The sequence below is a fragment of the Anomaloglossus baeobatrachus genome, chromosome 5 (genome assembly GCF_048569485.1).
Source record: "Anomaloglossus baeobatrachus isolate aAnoBae1 chromosome 5, aAnoBae1.hap1, whole genome shotgun sequence".
In the NCBI taxonomy this organism is placed as follows: Eukaryota; Metazoa; Chordata; class Amphibia; order Anura; family Aromobatidae; genus Anomaloglossus; species Anomaloglossus baeobatrachus.
Genome location: NC_134357.1, coordinates 585,085,457 through 585,106,491, shown reverse-complemented (window position 1 = coordinate 585,106,491; position 21,035 = coordinate 585,085,457). Strand labels below are relative to the sequence as shown.

The 21,035-nt window shown below is 47.7% G+C and overlaps 1 protein-coding gene across 1 annotated transcript in view; it reads left to right on the top strand.

Moving 5' to 3' along the window:
• LOC142313143 (uncharacterized) overlaps nt 1-21,035 on the top strand; it is a 135,943-nt gene that overhangs the window by 13,343 nt on the left and 101,565 nt on the right. The window contains exons 2-7 of the mRNA XM_075352131.1: nt 612-757; nt 6,227-6,371; nt 6,501-6,680; nt 6,762-6,885; nt 6,969-7,082; nt 9,785-10,695. Coding sequence (XP_075208246.1) covers nt 6,294-6,371; nt 6,501-6,680; nt 6,762-6,885; nt 6,969-7,082; nt 9,785-10,695 — 1,407 coding nt within the window. The 5' untranslated portion in view covers nt 612-757; nt 6,227-6,293. The remainder of the gene's footprint in view (nt 1-611; nt 758-6,226; nt 6,372-6,500; nt 6,681-6,761; nt 6,886-6,968; nt 7,083-9,784; nt 10,696-21,035) is intronic.

The following is a 21,035-nucleotide window of genomic DNA, read 5'->3' as shown; positions in this document are numbered from 1 at the left end:
ACTGGTCAGGTCTCTTCTCCACGTTCCCAGTGTTGGTGTATACTGGTCAGGTCTCTTCTACATGTTCCCAGTGTTGGTGTATACTGGTCAGGTCTCATCTCCACGTTTCCAGTGTTGGTGTACACTGGTCAGGTCTCTTCTCCACGTTCCCAGTGTTGGTGTACACTGGTCAGGTCTTTTCTCCACGTTCCCAGTGTTGGTGTATACTGGTCAGGTCTCTTCTCCACGTTCCCAGTGTTGGTGTATACTGGTCTGGTCTCGTCTTGTAGGATCCTCGCATATAGCTCAGCATTGAGACCACCATCGATCCTGGTCAAGTATCCATCGCTTTTGACTGAGAAACCCTCATTTATTCAGGCTTCCTCCATGAAACGTGACAGTTCCTTCAATTTCCCGATCTGTTCGCCCCTCTTTTCCCTTGTTTCTTTTAGATCCATTTGTTCCCATTAGAGCCGTCTGTTGACTTTCATCTCATCGCTCCAAATCACCCGTTTCCAATCTTCTTTCCACTTTTCATACTTTTTTTGCAAACTCTTCTTATGATAATATTGTAGTTGAGGCTTCTTCACCTTTTTTCAGGCCATCATATTGATAATTTTGCATATTCCCAGTGCCTTTTGGGATAAGTGAAGAGTCACCGCAAGCTCAAGGAGAACCGGGTTTTGGTCGTTACAGCCGGAAGGAAGACTTCTAGCGGCGCGCGAATTTTGGCCCGTCTTCTTCATTGTGAGCGTGAGTGAACAAAGTGTGAGCAAAAGTAAGTGTGAGTAGAATTGTTTGTATTTAGTTATTTAATTACTTAACATTTGTTTAGTGCTATCTCCATTAGAAAATGTGCTCCACTATTGCTAATGCGATCCAGTGTACATCTTGTCTCATGTATGCAGTCCTTGAAAAGCCGTTCGAGGGTGCATACTGTTGTTCGAGATGTGCGCAAGTTGCGCATTTGGAAGCCCAGATACTGGATCTAAATGAGCAGCTGGCAACTCTGAGATGCAATAGCAATATGGAAAGGAGTGTGCTGCTCACTGAGCAGCAGCTTGCTGCGTCAGATGTGGGGGAGGATCGTAGTAGGGAGCGGCAGGATGGTGAGGTAGGTAGCTGGGTGACAGTTAGAAAGGGGGGTAAAGGGAAAAGTGCTAGGAAGGCTAGTCCTGAACTGACACACCCCAATAGGTTTGCAAACTTGACAGATGAGGGGGATGTCATTACAGGGGTAGCATTGCTGCAGCAAGGCATGACCTCTGAACGCCAGAGGAGTGTCTGCTCCAGTAAGGGGGGGAATAGGAGTGCAGGGCAGGCAAGACAGGTACTGGTAGTGGGGGACTCAATTATTAGGGGGACAGATAGGGCAATCTGTCACAAAGACAGGGATCGCCGAACAGTGTGTTGTCTTCCTGGCGCTCGAGTTCGGCACATCGCTGATCGGGTTGACAGATTACTGGGAGGGGCTGGGGAGGACCCAGCGGTCATTGTACACATTGGCAGAAATGACAAAGTTAGAGGTAGGTGGAAGGTCCTTAAAGATGATTTCAGGGAATTAGGTTGTAAGCTTAAAGCATGGACCTCCAAGGTGGTATTTTCAGAAATACTACCTGTGCCACGAGCCACACCAGAGAGGCAAAGGGAGATCAGGGAGGTTAACAGGTGGCTCAGGAATTGGTGTAGGAAAGAGGGTTTTTGGTTCCTGGAGAATTGGGCCGACTTTTCAGTTGGCTACAGATTCTATGCTAGGGATGGGCTGCATCTTAATGGAGAGGGTGCAGCTGTGCTGGGGCAGAAGATGGCTAGAAAGTTGGAGGAGTGTTTAAACTAGGAATGGGGGGCGAGGGTATTCACTTTATAGAAGGGGAATGTAGTGCAGATAGTGACCAGGGCACAAGTAATGAAATTGGGGGTGGTACGGGGGGAAGGGTTAGGACAGTTAATACAGTAAGCAGGAATAGAGGTACAGAGTCATACGTAACGTGCATGTACACTAATGCCCGAAGCCTCACAAATAAGGTGGAGGAATTAGAATTAATATTGTTGGAAGAAAATTATGATATAGTGGGGATATCAGAGACATGGCTGGATGAGAGCTATGACTGGGCTGTTAATTTACAGGGTTATAGCCTATTCAGGAATGACCGTACAAATAAGCGAGGGGGAGGTGTGTGTCTATATGGAAAATCATCCTTAAAACCCATCCTGCGTGACAACATATGTGAGGGTACTGAGAATGTAGAGTCCCTATGGGTGTAGATAAGGGGGGGGAGAATGAATAATAAAATACTGATAGGGGTGTGTTATAAGACGCCGAATATTATGGAAGAGGTAGAGAATCTCCTCATAAAGCAAATTGATAAAGCAGCGAGTCTCGGAGAGGTAATTATTATGGGGGACTTTAACTATCCTGATATAAATTGGGGAACAGAAACTTGCAGTTCCAGCAAAGGAAATAGATTTTTGATAACAATGAAAGATAATTACCTTTCACAAATGGTACAGGACCCCACAAGAGGGGGAGCACTACTAGACCTTGTACTAACCAATAGGCCAGACCGCATATCACATATACAAGTTGGGGGTTATTTGGGGAATAGTGATCACAAAATAATAAGTTTTCATGTATTCTTTAGTAAGATGTATAGTAGACGGGCTACAAGGACACTAAATTTCAGGAAAGCAAATATTAAACGGTTGAGAGATGATCTTAGTGCAATAAACTGGGATGATGTACTAAGTAATAAAAGTACACAAAGCAAATGGGAGACTTTTATGAGCATCCTGAATAGGGCTTGTGCAGAAAATATACCCCATGGGAACAAACATGCTAGAAATAGGAGGAAACCCCTATGGCTAAATAGAGCTGTAAGGGAACCAATAAAAGAAAAACAGAAAGCCTTAAAAGAATTAAAGAGGGTAGGGAGTGATGAGGCATTATATAATTATAGAAAATTAAATAAAATATGTAAAAAGCAAATTAAGTTAGCTACGTTTGAGACAGAGAGACTCATTGCGAGAGAAAGTAAAAATAATCCTAAAATATTCTTTAACTACATAAACAGTAAAAAACTGAAAAGCGATAGTGTTGGCCCCCTTAAAAATAGTCTTGGTGAAATGGTGGAAGGGGATGAGGGTAAAGCCAACCTGCTGAATGACTTTTTTTCTACGGTTTTTATACAAGAAAATGCCATGGCAGATGACATGACCAGTGATGCCATAAATTCACCCTTGAGTATTACCTATTTAACCCAGCAGGAAGTACGCCGCCGCCTCGAAATCACTAAGGTTGACAAATGTCCGGGCCCGGATGGCATACACCCCAGAGTACTACAGGAATTGAGTTCTGTGATAGATAGACCATTATTTTTAATCTTCTCAGATTCCTTAATAACAGGGTCAGTACCGCAGGACTGGCGCATAGCAAATGTGGTGCCAATATTCAAAAAGGGGACAAAAACTGAGCCGGGAAATTATAGGCCGGTAAGTTTAACCTCTACGGTTGGTAAAATCCTTGAGGGTTTCTTGAGAGATGCTATACTGGAGTATCTCAAGAAAAATAACCTTATGACAGAGTATCAACATGGGTTTATGAGGGATCGATCCTGTCAAACTAATTTGATCAGCTTCTATGAAGAGGTAAGTTCAAGCCTGAACCAGGGAAATGCAGTGGATGTTGTGTATATGGACTTTTCAAACGCTTTTGATACGGTGCCACACAAAAGGTTGGTACATAAAATGAGAATAATGGGGATAGGTGAAAATATGTGTAACTGGGTTAAAAACTGGCTCAGTGATAGGAAACAAAGGGTGGTTATTAATGGTACGTACTCAGACTGGGTCTCAGTTCATAGTGGGGTACCACAGGGGTCAGTATTGGGCCCGCTTCTTTTCAACATATTTATTAATGACTTTATTGGGGGCATGCGGAGTAGAATTTCAATATTTGCAGATGATACTAAACTCTGCAGGGTAATCAATACAGAGGAGGATAATTTTATATTACAGGGAGATTTATGTAAATTGGAGGATTGGGCTGAGAAGTGGCAATTGAAGTTTAATGTAGATAAATGTAAGGTCATGCACTTGGGTAGAGGAAATAACATTTATGATTATGTACTTAATTGTAGAAAACAGACACAGAAAAAGACTTGGGTGTATGGTGGATGGTGAACTTAACTTTAGTGGACAGTGTCAGGCAACTGCTGCCAGGGCTAATAAAATAATGGGATGTATTAAAAGAGGTATAAGTGTTCATGAAAAAAATATAGTTCTACCTCTGTACAAGTCACTAGTGCGACCACACTTAGAATACTGTGTACAATTCTGGTCACCGATATATAAGAAGGACATAGCTGAACTGGAAAGGGTGCAGAGAAGAGCGACCAAGATTATTAGAGGAATGGGTGGGCTGCAATACCAAGACAGGAAAAACGAAGGCTTAGGGGGGATCTAATCACAATGTATAAATATATGAGGGGACAGTACAGAGACCTTTCCAAAGATCTTTTTACACCTAGACCTGCGACTGGAACACGGGGGCATCCGCTACGTCTTGAGGAAAGAAGGTTTAATCATAATCACAGACGAGGATTCTTTACTGTACGAGCAGTGAGACTATGGAACTCTCTGCCGTATGATGTTGTAATGAGGGATTCACTACTAACATTTAAGCAGAGCCTGGATGCCTTTCTTGAAAAATTTAATATTACCAGTTATGTATATTAGATTTTATGACAGGGTGTTGATCCAGGGAACTAGTCTGATTGCCGGATGTGGAGTCAGGAAAGAATTTTTTTCCCTATTGGAGCTTGTTTGACACATTGGGGTTTTTTTTTGCCTTCCTCTGGATCAACATGTTAGGCTACGGGTTGAACTAGATGGACTTAGGCGGGCTTTGCACGTTGCGACATCGCAGGCCGATGCTGCGATGTCGCACGCGATAGTGCCCGCCCCCGTCGCAGGTACGATATCGTGTGATAGCTGGCGTAGCGAAAACTATCGCTACACCAGCTTCACACGCACCACCTGCCCTGCGACCGTCGCTCTGGCCGGCGACCCGCCTCCTTCCTAAGGGGGCGGGTCGTGCGGCGTCACAGCGACGTCACACGGCAGGCGGCCAATAGGAGCGGAGGGGCGGAGATGAGCAGGATGTAAACATCCTGCCCAGCTCCTTCCTTCCGCATATCCTACGGAAGCCGCAGTGAGGCCGGTAGGAGATGTTCCTCGCTCCTGCGGCTTCACACACAGCGATGTGTGCTGCCGCAGGAACGAGGAACAACATCGGACCGTCACGTCAGCGTAATTATGAATTACGCCGACGCTGCAACGATGATACGATTACGACGATTTTGCGTTCGTTAATCGTATCATCAAGGCTTTACACACTACGATATCGCATGCGATGCCGGATGTGAGTCACTTTCAATTTGACCCCACCGACATCGCACCTGCGATGTCGTAGTGTGCAAAGCCGCCCTTAGAGTCTCCCTTCAACCTTAAAAACTATGATACTATGATCATTCCAGACTTGTGTAACATGCGTCGCTTGATGGAATCTGTGGTGTCCACTATTATGAAGCATACAAGCCACCTCCACTGCCGGGTTTTGTCTCCAGAACCGATAGATCTTGTGATGAGCGACTTGCTGACTCCAATATTTTGCCTGGACGACCACCTCTTGGATTTTGAATGGATGGACGGACTTTATTTCATATTCTTCCCACTGTCATGGCCTCAAAAGTTGCAGTTTTGCAATTTTCTTGGCCAAGAGACCACTATCAATGAGCTGGATGATCCTGTTTTTCTTCTCTTGGGAAATATTCAGCTTGGCTCCTCGATTCCAACCATTGACCTTTCTCTTTTGAATAATAATAATAATAATATAATATTTATTCATTTATATAGCGCTGTTAATTCCACAGCATTTTACATACATTGGAATCAGCCTAATAACACATTGAGCTATTAGGGAATGTGAGAACAGGTTGTAATTTGTAGTATACAGAAAGAAAAAGAGCGAAACAGTAACAATGCAGCGACATGATGACAATGTGCATAACTAATCATATGCTAAATAGTTGGAAGTGAAAATGGGTGATTTCCAATGAGGTTTCGTTCACATGGGAATCCTCTGTGACCTCTAGATGTATGAAGTGCTCACATTATTGCTTCACACCGATATCACAACTGTAGTAATTGTATTTCATATGTGTTTACACCGGCTTATCTTCTCATTCAGGTTTCTACAATATCGGATCCTCTCAGTGGAGATCTTCTCTATAAAAGAATTGATTGACCCTTGAAGGATGAATATGCTCAGAGACAAGATGGCGGAGAGGATATTACACCTCACCCTAGAGATCCTCTTCCGGCTTACTGGAGAGGTGAGAGATTCTGATGACGTCACATTACATCATTCTTATCTATGGGAATAACAGATGGACAGAACTGGAGAGGTGAGGACTCTGGAAATGTCTGGAGTGAGATTTATTACTGTGTCTCTCCATAACCAGGATTACACAGTAGTGAAGAAGACCTCTAGTGAGCGCTGTCAGGCCCCTGTGTCTGAGGGATGGGGAAGACCCCTGAGCCCAATCACGGGACCTCCACCTCACCCCCCGATACATGAGGACATCAATGACCAGAAGATCCTAGAACTCACCTACAAGATGATTGAGCTGCTGACTGGAGAGGTGACACTGCTGGGAATGCTGGGACATTATACAGTAACGCTATGAAGGGATCGGGGGTGACGGTATCATTGTATGTGTCAGGTTTTTATAAGGTGTCAGGACGTTACCGTCTATTTCTCCATGGAGGAGTGGGAGTATTTAGAAGGACACAAAGATCTGTACAAGGACGTCATGATGGAGGATCCCCAGCCCCTCACATCACCAGGTAATAGACAGGACTAAATACACACGGCCTATAATTATCTGTATGTAAGGAATGAATTCAGTCCCTGTATGTGTCTCCTCCAGTTCTATCCAGTAAGAGGACAACACCAGAGAGATGTCCCCGTCCTCTTCTCCCACAGGACTGTAAACAAGAAGATCCCGATGTTCCTCAGGATGTGTTTCCTCCAGCTCTATCCTGTAAGAGATATCTACTCATGTACTTTCTGCACTAATTTTGTGTTTACAGTTTTAGGCTTTTTGCTCTGGGTTTTTTTCAGCTGTATTTTATTTGCTTCTGCTTCTTCTGCTGTTTGTTTCTAGTGCCTTCTCTGTGTTGTTATGATGGCAACTCACAGTCCAGCAGAAGGTTCATGAATACCGTTTCCCCGAAAAGCCGGCCTACACCGAAAATAAGACCAAGCATGATTTTATGGGATTTTTGGAGAATGTTTGAAATATAAGCCCTACTCCAAAAATAATCCGTAGTTACAGTCAGGTCCAGCTTTGGGAGGACTCAAACTGCGCAACTTCTCAGGAACCCCACTCTCTTAGGGACCCCATCAGTTGTATTCTAAGGTTGATTGTTTAAGGACCTTTGATGGCTTCAAAGTCATGTGACATGTAACCAAAGGTCTCTTAATTGAAGGAGTCTAAAAGAACTGAACAGAAGGCAGGCTGGCATGCAGGATTGGTATTAGGAGAAAGAGAGAGAAAACTGGGCAATTGCACAGGGTCCCCTTTCTCCTAAGGGCCCCAGTGATTATATGCCAATTAAGGACCTTTTTGACATCACATCATATAACCAAAGGTCCCAATTGCAGGAATTTAAAGCTGAAGAGGGGACAGGCTGTTATGTGTGTGTTCACGCCAATTTTAACCAGCTTTGCCAAAATGGTCAGAGCTTGGCCAGAAGAAGGGTGTGATGCCGCCGCTTCTCTAATTCATAACAAAGTGCGGCATTCCCTATGTCAGAAATCTCACTTGAGTCCCTGACGTAATTTTTCAGTGTCCAACGCTGATCTTGATGAATTGAACCCAAATGTTTATCTGCAGAGACAGTAAGACCCTCTCTATTTTGGTTATAAAGCCTAAGGATAGGCCATCAATGTTATAGTACCGGACATCCCCGTTAAATCTCCAGCATCTGTCTATGTTGTGGACCAATGCCACAGAGATGTTTGCAGGTTATTCAACTGTCAAGGCGGTGTCAGGATCTGTGGAAACTACACTCTGCCTGCTAACTTCTCTGATGTCTGTGAGCAGGGCAGGGAGACACAGGAATCATACCACAGACTTAGGCAGGCTAGCAAGAGTTAATCTCTGCTGGGCTGCTAGTTAGTGGCTATGATCACATGCTGCAGAAAGCCAGTATCATTCTCTCCCCTTCTGTATATGCTGGCTGGACTATTCCATTAATGCCAGCTATAGTTTACCTATACAGGTCTGGTGAGGTGTTGTGATACAGACTAACGGGTTGTTGTGCATTATTGCTGTGAACTTTTGTGGTGTTAACCCTTGTTGTCCTTTTGTTTCTGCCTTCCTGCTCTTGCTTTTTTCCTTAGTCTCTCACTGTTTATTTCTGTGAGTTTGCAGTGTGCCTGAGTTTTAGTTTCCCCATCTGTCTTAATCTGTATTTCCATCATACTTCTTCACTTTCCTTCCCTGGGGATCACAGATTAGATCTAGTCAGGAGAATAGTAAGGTACGGGACCAGGGCATCTCCACCTTCAGGGGTAATCCAGAGGTTAATGATAGCCTAGGGTCTCTTAGTGTGAGCGACAGTATAGGAGGCCCCTTTCCCTTGTTATCATGCAGTCACATTGTGACAATCAATCAGATTATTTAGTGTAGCACATTCCACAGTACTGGTGCTACTGGAGAGATATCTTGGAGACAGGAATGGGAGGTCTGAATTAACGAAAATGTAACTCTTAAGCGGGCTTTACACGCAACGACATCGCTAACGAGATGTCGTTGGGGGTCACGGAATTCATGATGCAGATCCGGCCTCGTTAGTGACGTCGTTGCGTGTGAAACGCAGGAACGACCGTTAACGATCAAAATTACTTACCTAATCGTTGACACGTCGTTCCTTCCCGAATATCGTTGCTGTTGCAGGACGCAGGTTGTTTGTTGTTCCTGCGGCAGCACACGTCGCTATGTGTGACACCGAAGGAACGAGGAACATCACCGTACCTGTGGCCGCCCCCAAAATAAGGAAGGAAGGAGGTGGGTGGGATGTTCGGCCCCCTCATCTCCGCCCCTCCGCTTCTATTGGGCGGCCGCTTAGTGATGCCGAACGAACCGCCCCCTTAGAAAGGAGACGGTTCGCCGGCCACAGCGACGTCGCTAGGCAGGTAAATATGTGTGACGGGTGTAAGCGATGTTGTGCGCCACGGGCAGCGATTTGCCCGTGACGCACAACCGACGGGGGCGGGTGCTTTTACCAGCGACATCGCTAGCGATGTCGCTGTGTGTAAAGCAGCCTTAAGATCTTGAAATTGGAAAACAGATTCGGAATACGTTTTTTCCCTAATTTAACTTCTGATGTTATGGTTTAAAAAAAGTACTTTAATAATAATAATAATAATAATTTTATTCATTTATATAGCGCTATTAGTTCCACAGCGCTTTACATGCATTGGTAATACTGTCCCCATTGGGGCTCACAATCTAGAGTCCTTAACTGTATGTCTTTGGAGTGTGGGAGGAAACCGGAGCACCCGGAGGAAACCCATGCAAACACGGGGAGGACATACAAACTCCTTGCAGATGGTGTCCTTGGTGGGATTTGAACCCAGGACCCCAGCGCTGCAAGACTGCAGTGCTAACCACTGAGCCATTGTGCCCCCCATTTTCAAGATAATATTAAAAACTAATAACATTGTGTTAATTTTTAGCAGATGACTGTATTGGGAGTTCAGATGGACATCGAATATCTTCAGAATTTATAACAGATGATGAAAGTATCACACATGATACATATGAAGAGCATGCTGCTGTCCCAGATATACCTCCAGTCCTTCCTCGGAAAGCTTTATCATCTGATCTTTTCAAACAAGTCCAAAATTCCGATATATCACAGAATTTTAAGCAAAATAAAAGTTACAGAAGTGATATGGAACATGAAACGGCTCCTACAAGAGAGAAACCATTTTCATGTTCAAAATGTGGGAAATGTTTTACCAGGAAATCACATCTTGTTAACCATCAAAGGTCTCATACAGGGGAAAAGCCATTTTCATGTACCAAATGTGGGAAATGTTTTAGTCAAAAATCAGATCTTGTTTTGCATCAAAGATCTCACACAGGGGAGAAACCATTTTCATGTTCAGAGTGTGGGAAATGTTTTATTCGGAAATCACACCTTGTTAGACATCAGAAAAATCACACAGGGGAGAAACCATTTTTATGTTCAGAGTGTGGGAAGTGTTTTATTCGGAAAGCAGATGTTGTTGGGCATCAAAGATTTCATACAGGGGAGAAGCCATTTTCATGTTCAGAGTGTGGGAAATGTTTTATTCGGAAATCACACCTTGTTAGACATCAGAAAAATCACACAGGGGAGAAACCATTTTCATGTTCAGAGTGTGGGAAGTGTTTTATTCGGAAAGCAGAAGTTGTTGGGCATCAAAGATTTCATACAGGGGAGAAGCCATTTTCATGTTCAGAGTGTGGGAAATGTTTTATTCAGAAATCAGATCTTGTTGGGCATCAAAGATCTCACACAGGGGAGAAGCCGTTTTTATGTCCAGAATGTGGTAAATGTTTTACTAGGAAATCAGGTCTTGTTTACCATCAAAAAAATCACACAAAATAAAATATTTTTATGTTCTGAACGTGGAAAATGTAATTCTCACAAATCAGATCTTGTTAAACATGTGAAGAAGCCGCACAGGGAATGAACCTTTTTCATGTTGTGAATATATGAATGTTTAACTGCTAAATCAAGTTTTGCTGACAACAGAAAATGCTCAAGAATTGGTGAGGGAAAGAACCATTTTCTTTCTTTTTAAACTAATTGTATTTTTCGGACCATAAGACGCACCTAGGTTTAGAAGGAGGAAAATAGGGAAAAAGATTGAAGCAAAAAATGCAGTCATGATGCACTGTTATGGAGGAATCTGCTGCTGACACTGTTTCAGGGGTTAAATCCCCCAATTTCTAGCGCAATGTGTTTGATGACTTTCCCTTTAAATAGTGCTGATCACAAATCTGTGGCTGCCTTTTGTATTTACTATAACAGTGGAAAACTGCAGATTAGTGAATTTTCTAAATATAATCCAGTGCCAAAACTTTTGGAGGTGTCCCTAATGTCCCGACAAAAGGAACTTCCAGGTTGTGAGATCCCACAACCCTCAGTGGTCACTCTCATCGTGAAAGAGTGAGCTCTACAACCCCAGCTCTGCGGCATCCTTCCTAAGCAGTTCAGTAAGACCTTAAAAAAGTATGTGACCGCGCTGGATTAGTTGAGAGCAGTGTCTTGTGCTTAGAGCAGCTGCAGAGATTTGTAGGATCCCATTCTGCATACTGAGATCCCACAAAATGGAAATTCGAGCTCCACTTTGTTAGTAAGTTGGATATTTCAAGAGCTTTTATGAACATTTGTAAAATGTTTTGATTAGTGAATTATCTAAATATAATCCATTATCTCTGATTGCCCACTGCTATATTTACTAAAAAGCGCAGCTCCAGATTGGAGATAGGAACTCTGAAGTATATCACATTGTATATTATTGCATTTCAAAACTTGTTGTTTTGTTAATAAATGCTTGTAAAATATATATTCTTTATGCCTGTCTTTCTCTGTTTAGATGTGGTGATTTTGCCTCAGAACCTCTGGACTTGAGGCAGAGCTATTGGCATTTTACATAAAAATAGTGAGGGGATGTCACAGAGGTTTCAAAGCCGGTGGACAATCCGGTGGCAGTAAGTGTTAGAAAATCCCAGAGATCGGCAGCTCATGTTGTTATCTGACATTTCTCTGTTTCTGCAGTAGCAGCCTCTATGACCCTGGGAAACTGTCAGGTTTTTTTGTCAGTTGCCAGCCTATGACTTCCTTTATAAACCTCACCCTGGGGTGCTTTGGGTGTGGTTTATAGTTGTTCCTGAGTGTGGTCTGCAGCGGTCGTCTCCTCTTGTTTTTCCAGATACTTCTGTGGTAGCTGCTCCTAAGATTAGTGTTTGACTTTTGCTATGTACTTGGGCTCAGGTGGTAGCATCTGTGTTTCCTTTTGCCTCCTTTAGCATTAGTGGTGTGGACAAGCGCTCATACCCTCCATCCTTACTTAGGGCCCAGATCAGGGTTTGCCTAGGGTGAGGTATTCCTGCTCGGTAACAGGTGTGAAACCTGGATAGTGTTGGTGAGGGCAGTGATGGTGAGCTGCAGGTTATTGTCAGTTGTCACCGCTTCCCAGTTTCCCAAGTGATAGGTCATTCTTTTCCCTTCCCTTTTGTATTGTACTATACGGCCAGTATAGCTTCATACCTGGCCAGCACAGGGGAGATATGAATCAGACTATGCATCCTAGATGAGTGGGAATTGTTAAGACACACTGGACCTAATTCATCAAAGCTTTTAAGCCAAAAAAAAAGTGGCAGAAAATTTGGATCAATTCAGAGTTGTGCCAAATTTTGTAGGCTTTTGGCATTGTCATATCAAAATTGGCAGAGCTTACGTGGGACAAAGGCGTGACACCACAGCTCCTTAAATTCATGACAAGATGTGGCGTTCCCTGTGCCAGAGATCTCACTCCAGTCCCTGAAGGGAGTAATATTTCTAGCATGGCACAAGGAGGCACATGCCACTCGTCAAAAGCTCCAGATTCATGAAGAGGTATGCACCACTTCATAAATCAGGAGTGGCCCCCACAAAAACTAGTCCATTTATTTTATAAAAAAACGATTCCTTTACAAAGGATAATTGTTGTAATAAAAAAACTAAAGGATGTTTTATGTCTGATATCCAAGTGGTTATTTTTTTGGTGGGGCTACCCACAAATATACATGAGCGGAACTGTTAAAGTTTGGGATCGGCTTTTTCAGCCAGACTTTAGATAACCCAATGGAAGTCACTGATTGGGCAGTTTGTGTCTCTGCCCACATGCAACCAGCCATAAACAGAGCATTTCTGGGAAAGGGAGGGTGATTTTTCTTGTACACGATATATCCTATAACGATGTTTTTTACCCCCTCGTGAAAGCCATTCAAACACTGCACTTTACTGAGCACCGGGTATACCCGAACACACCGATGCTAGATGATCGAGAGGTTAGGAAAAGCATCAAAACTCCGAACTCAAACACTGATTATTTATTTTTTTTTATAAAGTCTGTGTTCAGTACAAACTTTACTGTTCGAGTTTGCTAATCTCTGCCCACAAACCTTTATTACAGTTTAGACTATGGGTGTAGAAGAGACCAGAACTAAAAGGGATCTATCTCTTGGTGAAGAGCAAGTAACATTTATGATAGTTATGTTGGGTTTTGTAAATGTATTTGGAATTTGTCACTAAATGTTTACCACTTAATTAAAAATCAGAATAATATAAAGGGACTCTGATTCCAATGATGTGTCACTTACTGGGCTGCTTGCTGTAGTTTTGATAAAAGCACTATTATCGCTAGGGGATTATCACTAAAGAACTAGTAAACCTGCTGCCATGTGTCCTCCATCTCCATAAGCTTTGTATAGCCCTGCCCCATCCCTGATTGGCAGCTTTCTGTCTATGCTCATTGTACACAGCTAGCTGACAATCAGTGGTGTGGGTGAGGTTATATACAGCAGCATTTTGAGAATTGATAAATCTTCAGCAGATAAAAGTAATTTTTATCAAACACTTCAACAAGCAGCCAAGTAAGTGACCGCTGGAAATGGAGTTGATTGTGTTATCTGAAATACTCTCGATTTGTCCCACAAATACAATGGATATATTTTCCTTAGGCTACGTGCGTGTACCGCCCCGGGGCTCGGCTGCGACCGAGACGCTCGGATCCGGGCTCTCTGGTGGGTGGCTCGAGCGTCTCCGGACCCGGGGGCCCCGTGGTCCACTTCGATCTGAAAGGGGGGCTGGCAGTTTTAGGGGATGTAGGTGTACAGCCGGAGCCGTGATGAGTTCGTGACGCCACCCACGGGTTGTGGTGAAGGTGGACATTTTGCTATTGCGGGACACCCGGGGAAGATGTTATGCAGCAAGATGTTAACCCCTCCGTGGGCAGGGATGGTGGCCCGGGACCCGTTGAGAGTTGATGGTGGTCGGTGCCCGCAGCTGGCTGCGTCTGGTCCCCCACCTGGTTGGTGGTCTCTGCCTTTCTCCTGCACCATGTAGTGTAGCTGTGGACTGCCTGCGCTTCAGCGACGGGAGTCTGCTCCCCGGCTTTGTGTATGTCGGGAGAGCCCTTTTGCCCGCAGACGCTGGCCCGTGGGATCTCTCTGCCTGTGCGGTGGCTTTCTATCCCCCTCGTTGGGCTGTTGTCTTCAGTCGGGACTTTGGGTGTGAAAGGACCTATAGTCCAGACCGCAATCAGTTGATTAACTCGGTCCAGTGGCTTCTGGACCTCATTTCAGGGTCTGAGTACCCCCCTTTGTGCTCCGGTTTCCAAGTCGGTTCCCCGGGTCGGTACCGGCGGGCCACTACCCTGTCCTGGTCCACCACGGTTCCACCAAGCCATCTTCCCGACTCCTGCAGGCTGAGGCCACCGCTAGCCTCCTAGCCAAAGGTGCCCGGGCTCCAACCCTGGCACCTGTCAGATTGTTGCAGACCTGACACATAGGCCTGCTTCCACTTTACTCCACCTCCTGAACTAATCTAACTGTTCTCCCGCCTCTGGCCCTCTGAACTCCTCGTGGGCATGGCCAAATGCCTGGCTCCGCCCCCTGGTGTGTCTATCAAGCTCAGAGAGGGATGACTAGAGTTTAATGGTTGGCTGATGACACCTTTTTAAGGGGCAGATGTTGTGCGGGGCTCTAGCTGTGACTACCTGGCTAGCCTAGGGCATCACACTTCACCTTGGTTAACTACAGACCATCCGCGGGCTGTCCGACCACCACCGTTTATTTTTGTTGTAACTTAAAAAGATAAAAGACAACATATACAATTATAATAATAGTATTTACAGTCAAGCATACTTCTGGTTTCTTCCCTTGCGGGAGGCATTTTGCTTAAATGTTACCAACATTTTTATTAACCGGGAATGGAACGGGATCAGGTCCTTTTATTTGCCCACCCAAGCAAACCTAAACCTTGATGCTGCCTCTAAAAACAGGTCAGCACCCCTTTTCCCCAGTCCACGAATCGGGTTCAGGTCCGGGTGTTGCCCAACGGGCCGGGTACAAATTTCCATACCCGGCAGCCTGTCAGAGGCCCCACATCCAGGGGACCTCTGGCCCGGAGGGTTGTCACCGGTTTGCATGGTGACGGAACCTCGGCCTACTCTGCCGCAGGCCGTTCCTCCAACCAGCGTCTCCGGAGACTGTAGGACCTGAAAGGGTGGTCCGGGATTATTTACAAGGCCCAATACTGTTTTTGGGTGGCCTGCTAGTTCTCGGCCTTGTCTCTTTAAAATGGGGGTAAACAGCAGGAATCAACAAAGTCCCAACGGGGACGGGCAATATGGTAGCCGGGAACAGCTACCTTTTAACATTCTTCTTTGCACTCCTCAGGACTGTATGGCGGGGGAGGGGACTGGGTATGCCTTTGGGCACTGCGGCTCACCCTCCTCCAGACATCGAGGGCAAACCAACCCCTCTCCCCGCAATGCCGGGTGTAGCTCACCAACTCTCCGGGCTCCAGATCCCGGTCAAGATGGCTTATGGGCAGATGCGGGTAAACGTCCCTTTGGGACACGAAGATCTCTGCCTCCAGGCCCGGCTCAAAGATGAACCCCCATCCACGCCGGGGGTCAAACTGCTGGACCTGGCCTTCATACGTCGGGCCCCGTACTCGATAGGTGGCATTGCGGAGATTATCCTTCTCTTGGATCGTCCGGGCCAGCACCTCCGCCTTCTGCTTCTCATGGGCCGCGATCTCCCGGCCCTGCTGGCGCTGCTGCCGCTCCCAATACGGAGCGTCTGCCTGCTCCCTTTGCGCGGGGTCGGGCCCAGCCGGAGCTCCCCGGTGCCGGCTACGACCGACACCTTCTGCACTGGGGGACTCCGCTGTGACATGGCCTGCTGTGCGGCCTTGCAGCGGCAACCCTGCGACACCTCAGCCGAGGCCTGGTTTGTGGGAGCGGCCAGCTTTGCCCGCTGGACCTCCTTCCGGTCACCGGGTACTTCCATCTTGGCCGGGCGGACTGCCGGGGCCTGGATTAGCTGGGGCGCGGCTGCTTCCGGGACCAACAGGCTCGCTCCGGAGCCGGACACCTGCCAGCGGTCGATCTTCCGCGGGATGGGCGCTGGTCGAGTGACTGGCCGTCCACGGGCTGCTTCCACAGGCGGGTCCTCACGGGCGGATAGAAAGGGTTCCGCTGCCGGTGTTGGGGGCAGCGGACCGAGCGAGGAGTCAGCGGCAACCGATATGGGCAGCGAGGCAGGCGATATAGAGGGCAGGGGCAGACCGGGTCCCTCAGCCGCATCGGCCGGTCCCTCAAGGACATAGGGGCATGGGTCGCTCACCTGCTCCACTAAGGTCGCCTCCACTTCGCGTGCCCGCACGGCCGCAGCCAGCTCCTCCATCTCGGTCATCCACCGTTCCATTAAGAACCGCGCCTGGGCTTGTACCCGGCGACACATCTGGGTGGTCCGGGCTTCCACCCACGCCGGTGTTACGGGTGCGGGCTCCAATGCTGCGGGCTTGCGGGACGGGTCGGCCATGTCACTCTCGCGGGGTCTAGGAACCAGAAATGTGGCAGGGTCCTGGAGTCCCTGCCCTTTATTAGCTCGGTCACATGTCGCTGAATCTTCACCCGCGCCCCCTTGGGCTTTTCGCGGCACTCCCTTCTTCGGCTGGTAAGTTTTGTTTTCAGACGTCCGGCCTTGCTTTACGGCCGTGTTCCCAGGGGGGCGGGGCTTCAACTTTCGTGCCTTTTCTGCGAGGAAGAAGACTCTGGCGGGAATCTTCGCGCCAAAAGATGGCGTCAAGATGGCGGATTTCAGAAATTTCACAACGGTTCACAGCTGACTGTCCGTATAAGGCGCACTTCACCAGGTGAGTGAATGGGTAAGTATCCTGATCGTGACGCCAGAAGAGTCGGTGTACCGCCCCGGGCTCGGCTGCGACCGAGCCGCTTGGATCCAGGCTCGCCGGTGGGTGGCTCGAGCGTCTCCAGACACGGGGGCCCCGTGGTCCACTTCGATCTGAAAGGGGGGGCTGGCGGTTTTAGGGGACATAGGTGTACGGCTGGAGCCGTGTTTGAGTTCATGACGCCACCCACGGGCTGTGCTGAAGGTGAACACCACCGCTGCTATTGCGGGACACCCGGGGAAGATGTTATGCAGCAAGTTGTTAACCCCTCCGTGGGCAGGGATGGTGGCCCCGGAACCCGTTGGTGAGTTGTAGTTTGATTGGGCGGTGCAGGGAGGTGCGCGGCCGGAGGGCACTGTTGTACTCATGGTTAGAAACACACACAAGTCTCAGGTAAACAAAGTTGATGGTGGTCGGTGACCGCAGCCGGCTGCATCTGGTCCCCCACCCAGTTCATGGTCTGTGCCTTTCTCCTGCACCATGTAGTGTAGCTGTGGACTGCCTGCGCTTCAGCGACGGGAGTCCGCTCCCCGCCTTTGTGTATGTCGGGAAAGCCCTTTTGCCCGCAGACGCTGGCCCATGGGATCTCTCTGCCTGTGCGGTGGCTTTCTATCCCCCTCGTTGGACTGTTGTCTTCAGTCGGGACTTTGGGTGGGAAAGGACCTATAGTCCAGACCGCAATCAGTTAATTAACTCGGTCCAGAGGCTTCTGGATCTCGTTTCAGGGTCTGAGTACCCCCCTTTGTGCTCCGGTTTCCGAGTCTGTTCCCCGGGTCGGTACCGGCGGGCCATTACCCTGTCCTGGTCCACCACGGTTCCACTGAGCCGTCTTCCCGGCTCCTGCAGGCTGAGGCCACCGCTTGCCTCCTAGCCAAAGGTGCCCGGGCTCCAACCCTGGCACCTGTCAGATTGTTGCAGGTCTGCTTCCACTTTACTCCTCCTCCTGAACTAATCTAACTGTTCTCCCGCCTCTGGCCCTCTGAACTCCTCGGTGGGCGTGGTCAACCGCCTGGCTCCGCCCCCTGGTGTGTCCATCAAGCTCAGAGAGGGGTGACTAGAGTTTAATGATTGGCTGATGACACCTTTTTAAAGGGACAGGTGTTGTGCAGGGCTCTAACTGTGACTACCTGGCTAGTCCAGGACATCACATGCGCAGGTTCCGTTTTTTTCCACGTTAACGCTGCGTTTTGAACTGCAGCGTTTCAGTGCCAAATTGCATGTGTTCTGCTTCCCCAGCAAAGTCTATGAGAAGTCCGAAAATTCAATGTGCACGCTGCATTTTTAAACTCAGCATTTTGGATGTTAAAAAAATTGCTGCAGAAAAAAAAGCAGCATATCACTTCTTTTGTGCGATGTAGCTGCGTTCTCCACCCATTGAAATCAATGATGTGGGTCAAAACACAACCAAAATGCACTTGGACTGCATTTTGTTGCGTTCCGCATGCTTTTTGAGAAGCAAAACGCAGGTCTTTTCAGTCTCTCTCTGTCTGTCGGTCTCTTTCTCTGTCAGTTAGTCGCTCTGTCTGTCTCTCTCTCTCTGTCCATCGGTCGTTCTCTCCCCCTCTCTCATACTCACTGATCACTGGCACGGCGCTGCACAGCTGTCACAAAGATATGGGGACTTTTCCTCTTTTGAAAATGCAGGCCGCTCATTATTCCATCTCGTATTCCCTGCTTTCCCCGTCCACCGTTGCCTATGATTGGGTGCGGTCAGACACGCCCTCACGCTGAGTGACAGCTGTCTCACTGCAACCTTTCACAGCCGCCGGTGGGCGGGTCTATATCGTGCAGTAAAATAAATAAATAATTAAAAAAATAAACCGACGTGCGGTTCCCCCCAGTTTTGATACCAGCCAGGGTAAAGCCATACGGCTGAAGGCTGGTATTCTCAGGATGGGGATCTCCACGTTATGGGGAGCCCCCCAGTCTAACAATATCAGCCAGCAGCCGCTATGAATTGCCGCATCCATTAGATGTGACAGTCCCGGGACTCTACCCGGCTCATCCCGAATTGCCCTGGTGCGGTGGCAATCAGGGTAATAAGGAGTTAATGGCAGCCTATAGCTGCCACTAAGTCCTAGGTTAATCATGGCAGGCGTCTCCCCGAGATACCTTCCATAATTAACCTGTAAGTTAAAGAAAATAAACACACACATCCAAAAAATCCTTTATTTGTAATAAAAGGCAAAAAAACACCCTCTTTCACCACTTTATTAATCCCCAAATACCCTTCCAGGTCCGACGTAATCCACACAAGGTCCCGCAAAGCATCCAGCTCTGCTACATGAAGATGACAAGAGCGGCCACAGACCACGACCGTTCTCTGTCAGCTCCACGCAGCAACTGAAGTGAGCCGCACGATCAGCGATAACGTCACTGGATCCTCCAGCTGTGACAGCAAGTTGCCCAAATGACTGAAGTGAGCTGCGCGATCAGCGATGACGTCACAGGTAAGTTGTGGTCTCGGGTGGAGGACTTCAGCTGGCCGCAGGTAACCTGAGTGACGGCACCAATGATCGCGCTGCTCACTTCAGTCACTCGGGATTTGCGGTCAGTGGTGAGTCCTTCACGGGTGACCGCTAATCAGGACGCGACACAGAGACAGAACCGCGCGATGACAATGAAGTCGGGTGAAGTTCATCCGAGTTCATTCTCATTGCACGATTCTGTGTCTGCTATCAGCGGGCATGTAGCAGAGCTGAATTGCCGGCGGAACGCACTGTCAACAATGCATCCAAAACGCATCCAAAATGCATGCGTTTTGGATGTATTTATTTTTGACAAACGCAGTGTTTACAGTTTTCCAGTCTGCCAGAGGGTGCATTCTTTTCCGCACTACACAGAACGCAATGTGCGCACATACCTTAACTGTTTTGGCTTTGAGCAGTTTGTGACTTTCTGGATCTCGCTATATTTGGGGCCTTCCTTGATTTAGGATAAATGGCGCCTGGATTTTCCTTTCCACAGAGAATTTTCTTCTCCTTACCAGACACCATCACTAGAGGATAGAAGTGACTGGAAGTAGCCCCACCGCCTCCAGCGTTCATACACCTCTCCCCCCAATACTCAGTCCTCACCTCCTGAGTCCTCAGACACAAACATCTTTCTCTATTTTTCCTGTCAGAAAAGGACCCGGAAATGTCCCCACAGCTGCGTCACTTCCTGTTACCATATAATGCAAAGGTAGTTTTGAGAACGGCCAGCAGAGGTCAGTGTAGATGCTACAACTCTCAGAGCAAGGCTTCAGAAGGCACAGATAATGCGCAACATTATAGAGAAACACAGGACCCATGAGGGGATATTCTAGTAGTGTCTACTCTGGGTCACTGCACACTCACAGCCCCACTCCCTACACGTCACACACACGCGGCTCCACTCACTACACGTCATACACACGCGGCTCCACTCACCACACGTTATACACACGGCTCCGCTCCGTACACCTCGTACACACACGGCTCCTCTCCGTACACCTCGTACACACACGGCTCTGCTCCGTACACCTCGTACACACACGGCTCTGCTCCGTACACCTCGTACACACACGGCTCTGCTCCGTACACCTCGAACACACACGGCTCTGCTCCGTACACCTCGTACACATGCGGCTCTGCTCCGTACACCTCGAACACACACGGCTCTGCTCCGTACACCTCGTACACACACGGCTCTGCTCCGTACACCTCGTACACACACGGCTCTGCTCCGTACACCTCGTACACACACGGCTCTGCTCCGTACACCTCGTACACACACGGCCATACCTCCCAACTTTTAAAGAAGGAAAAGAGGGACAAAGTTTGCGGCGCGCGTAGAGCGCCGCGGCAAATTTTTAGGCCACGCCCCCTAACCACACCCATTTCACAGTCACGCCCATATCCACTCCCCATCCACACCCATTCAGCACAAACACGCAGGCAGCCAGCGGGCCTCCAGCACGGACACGCAGGCAGCCAGCGGGCCTCCAG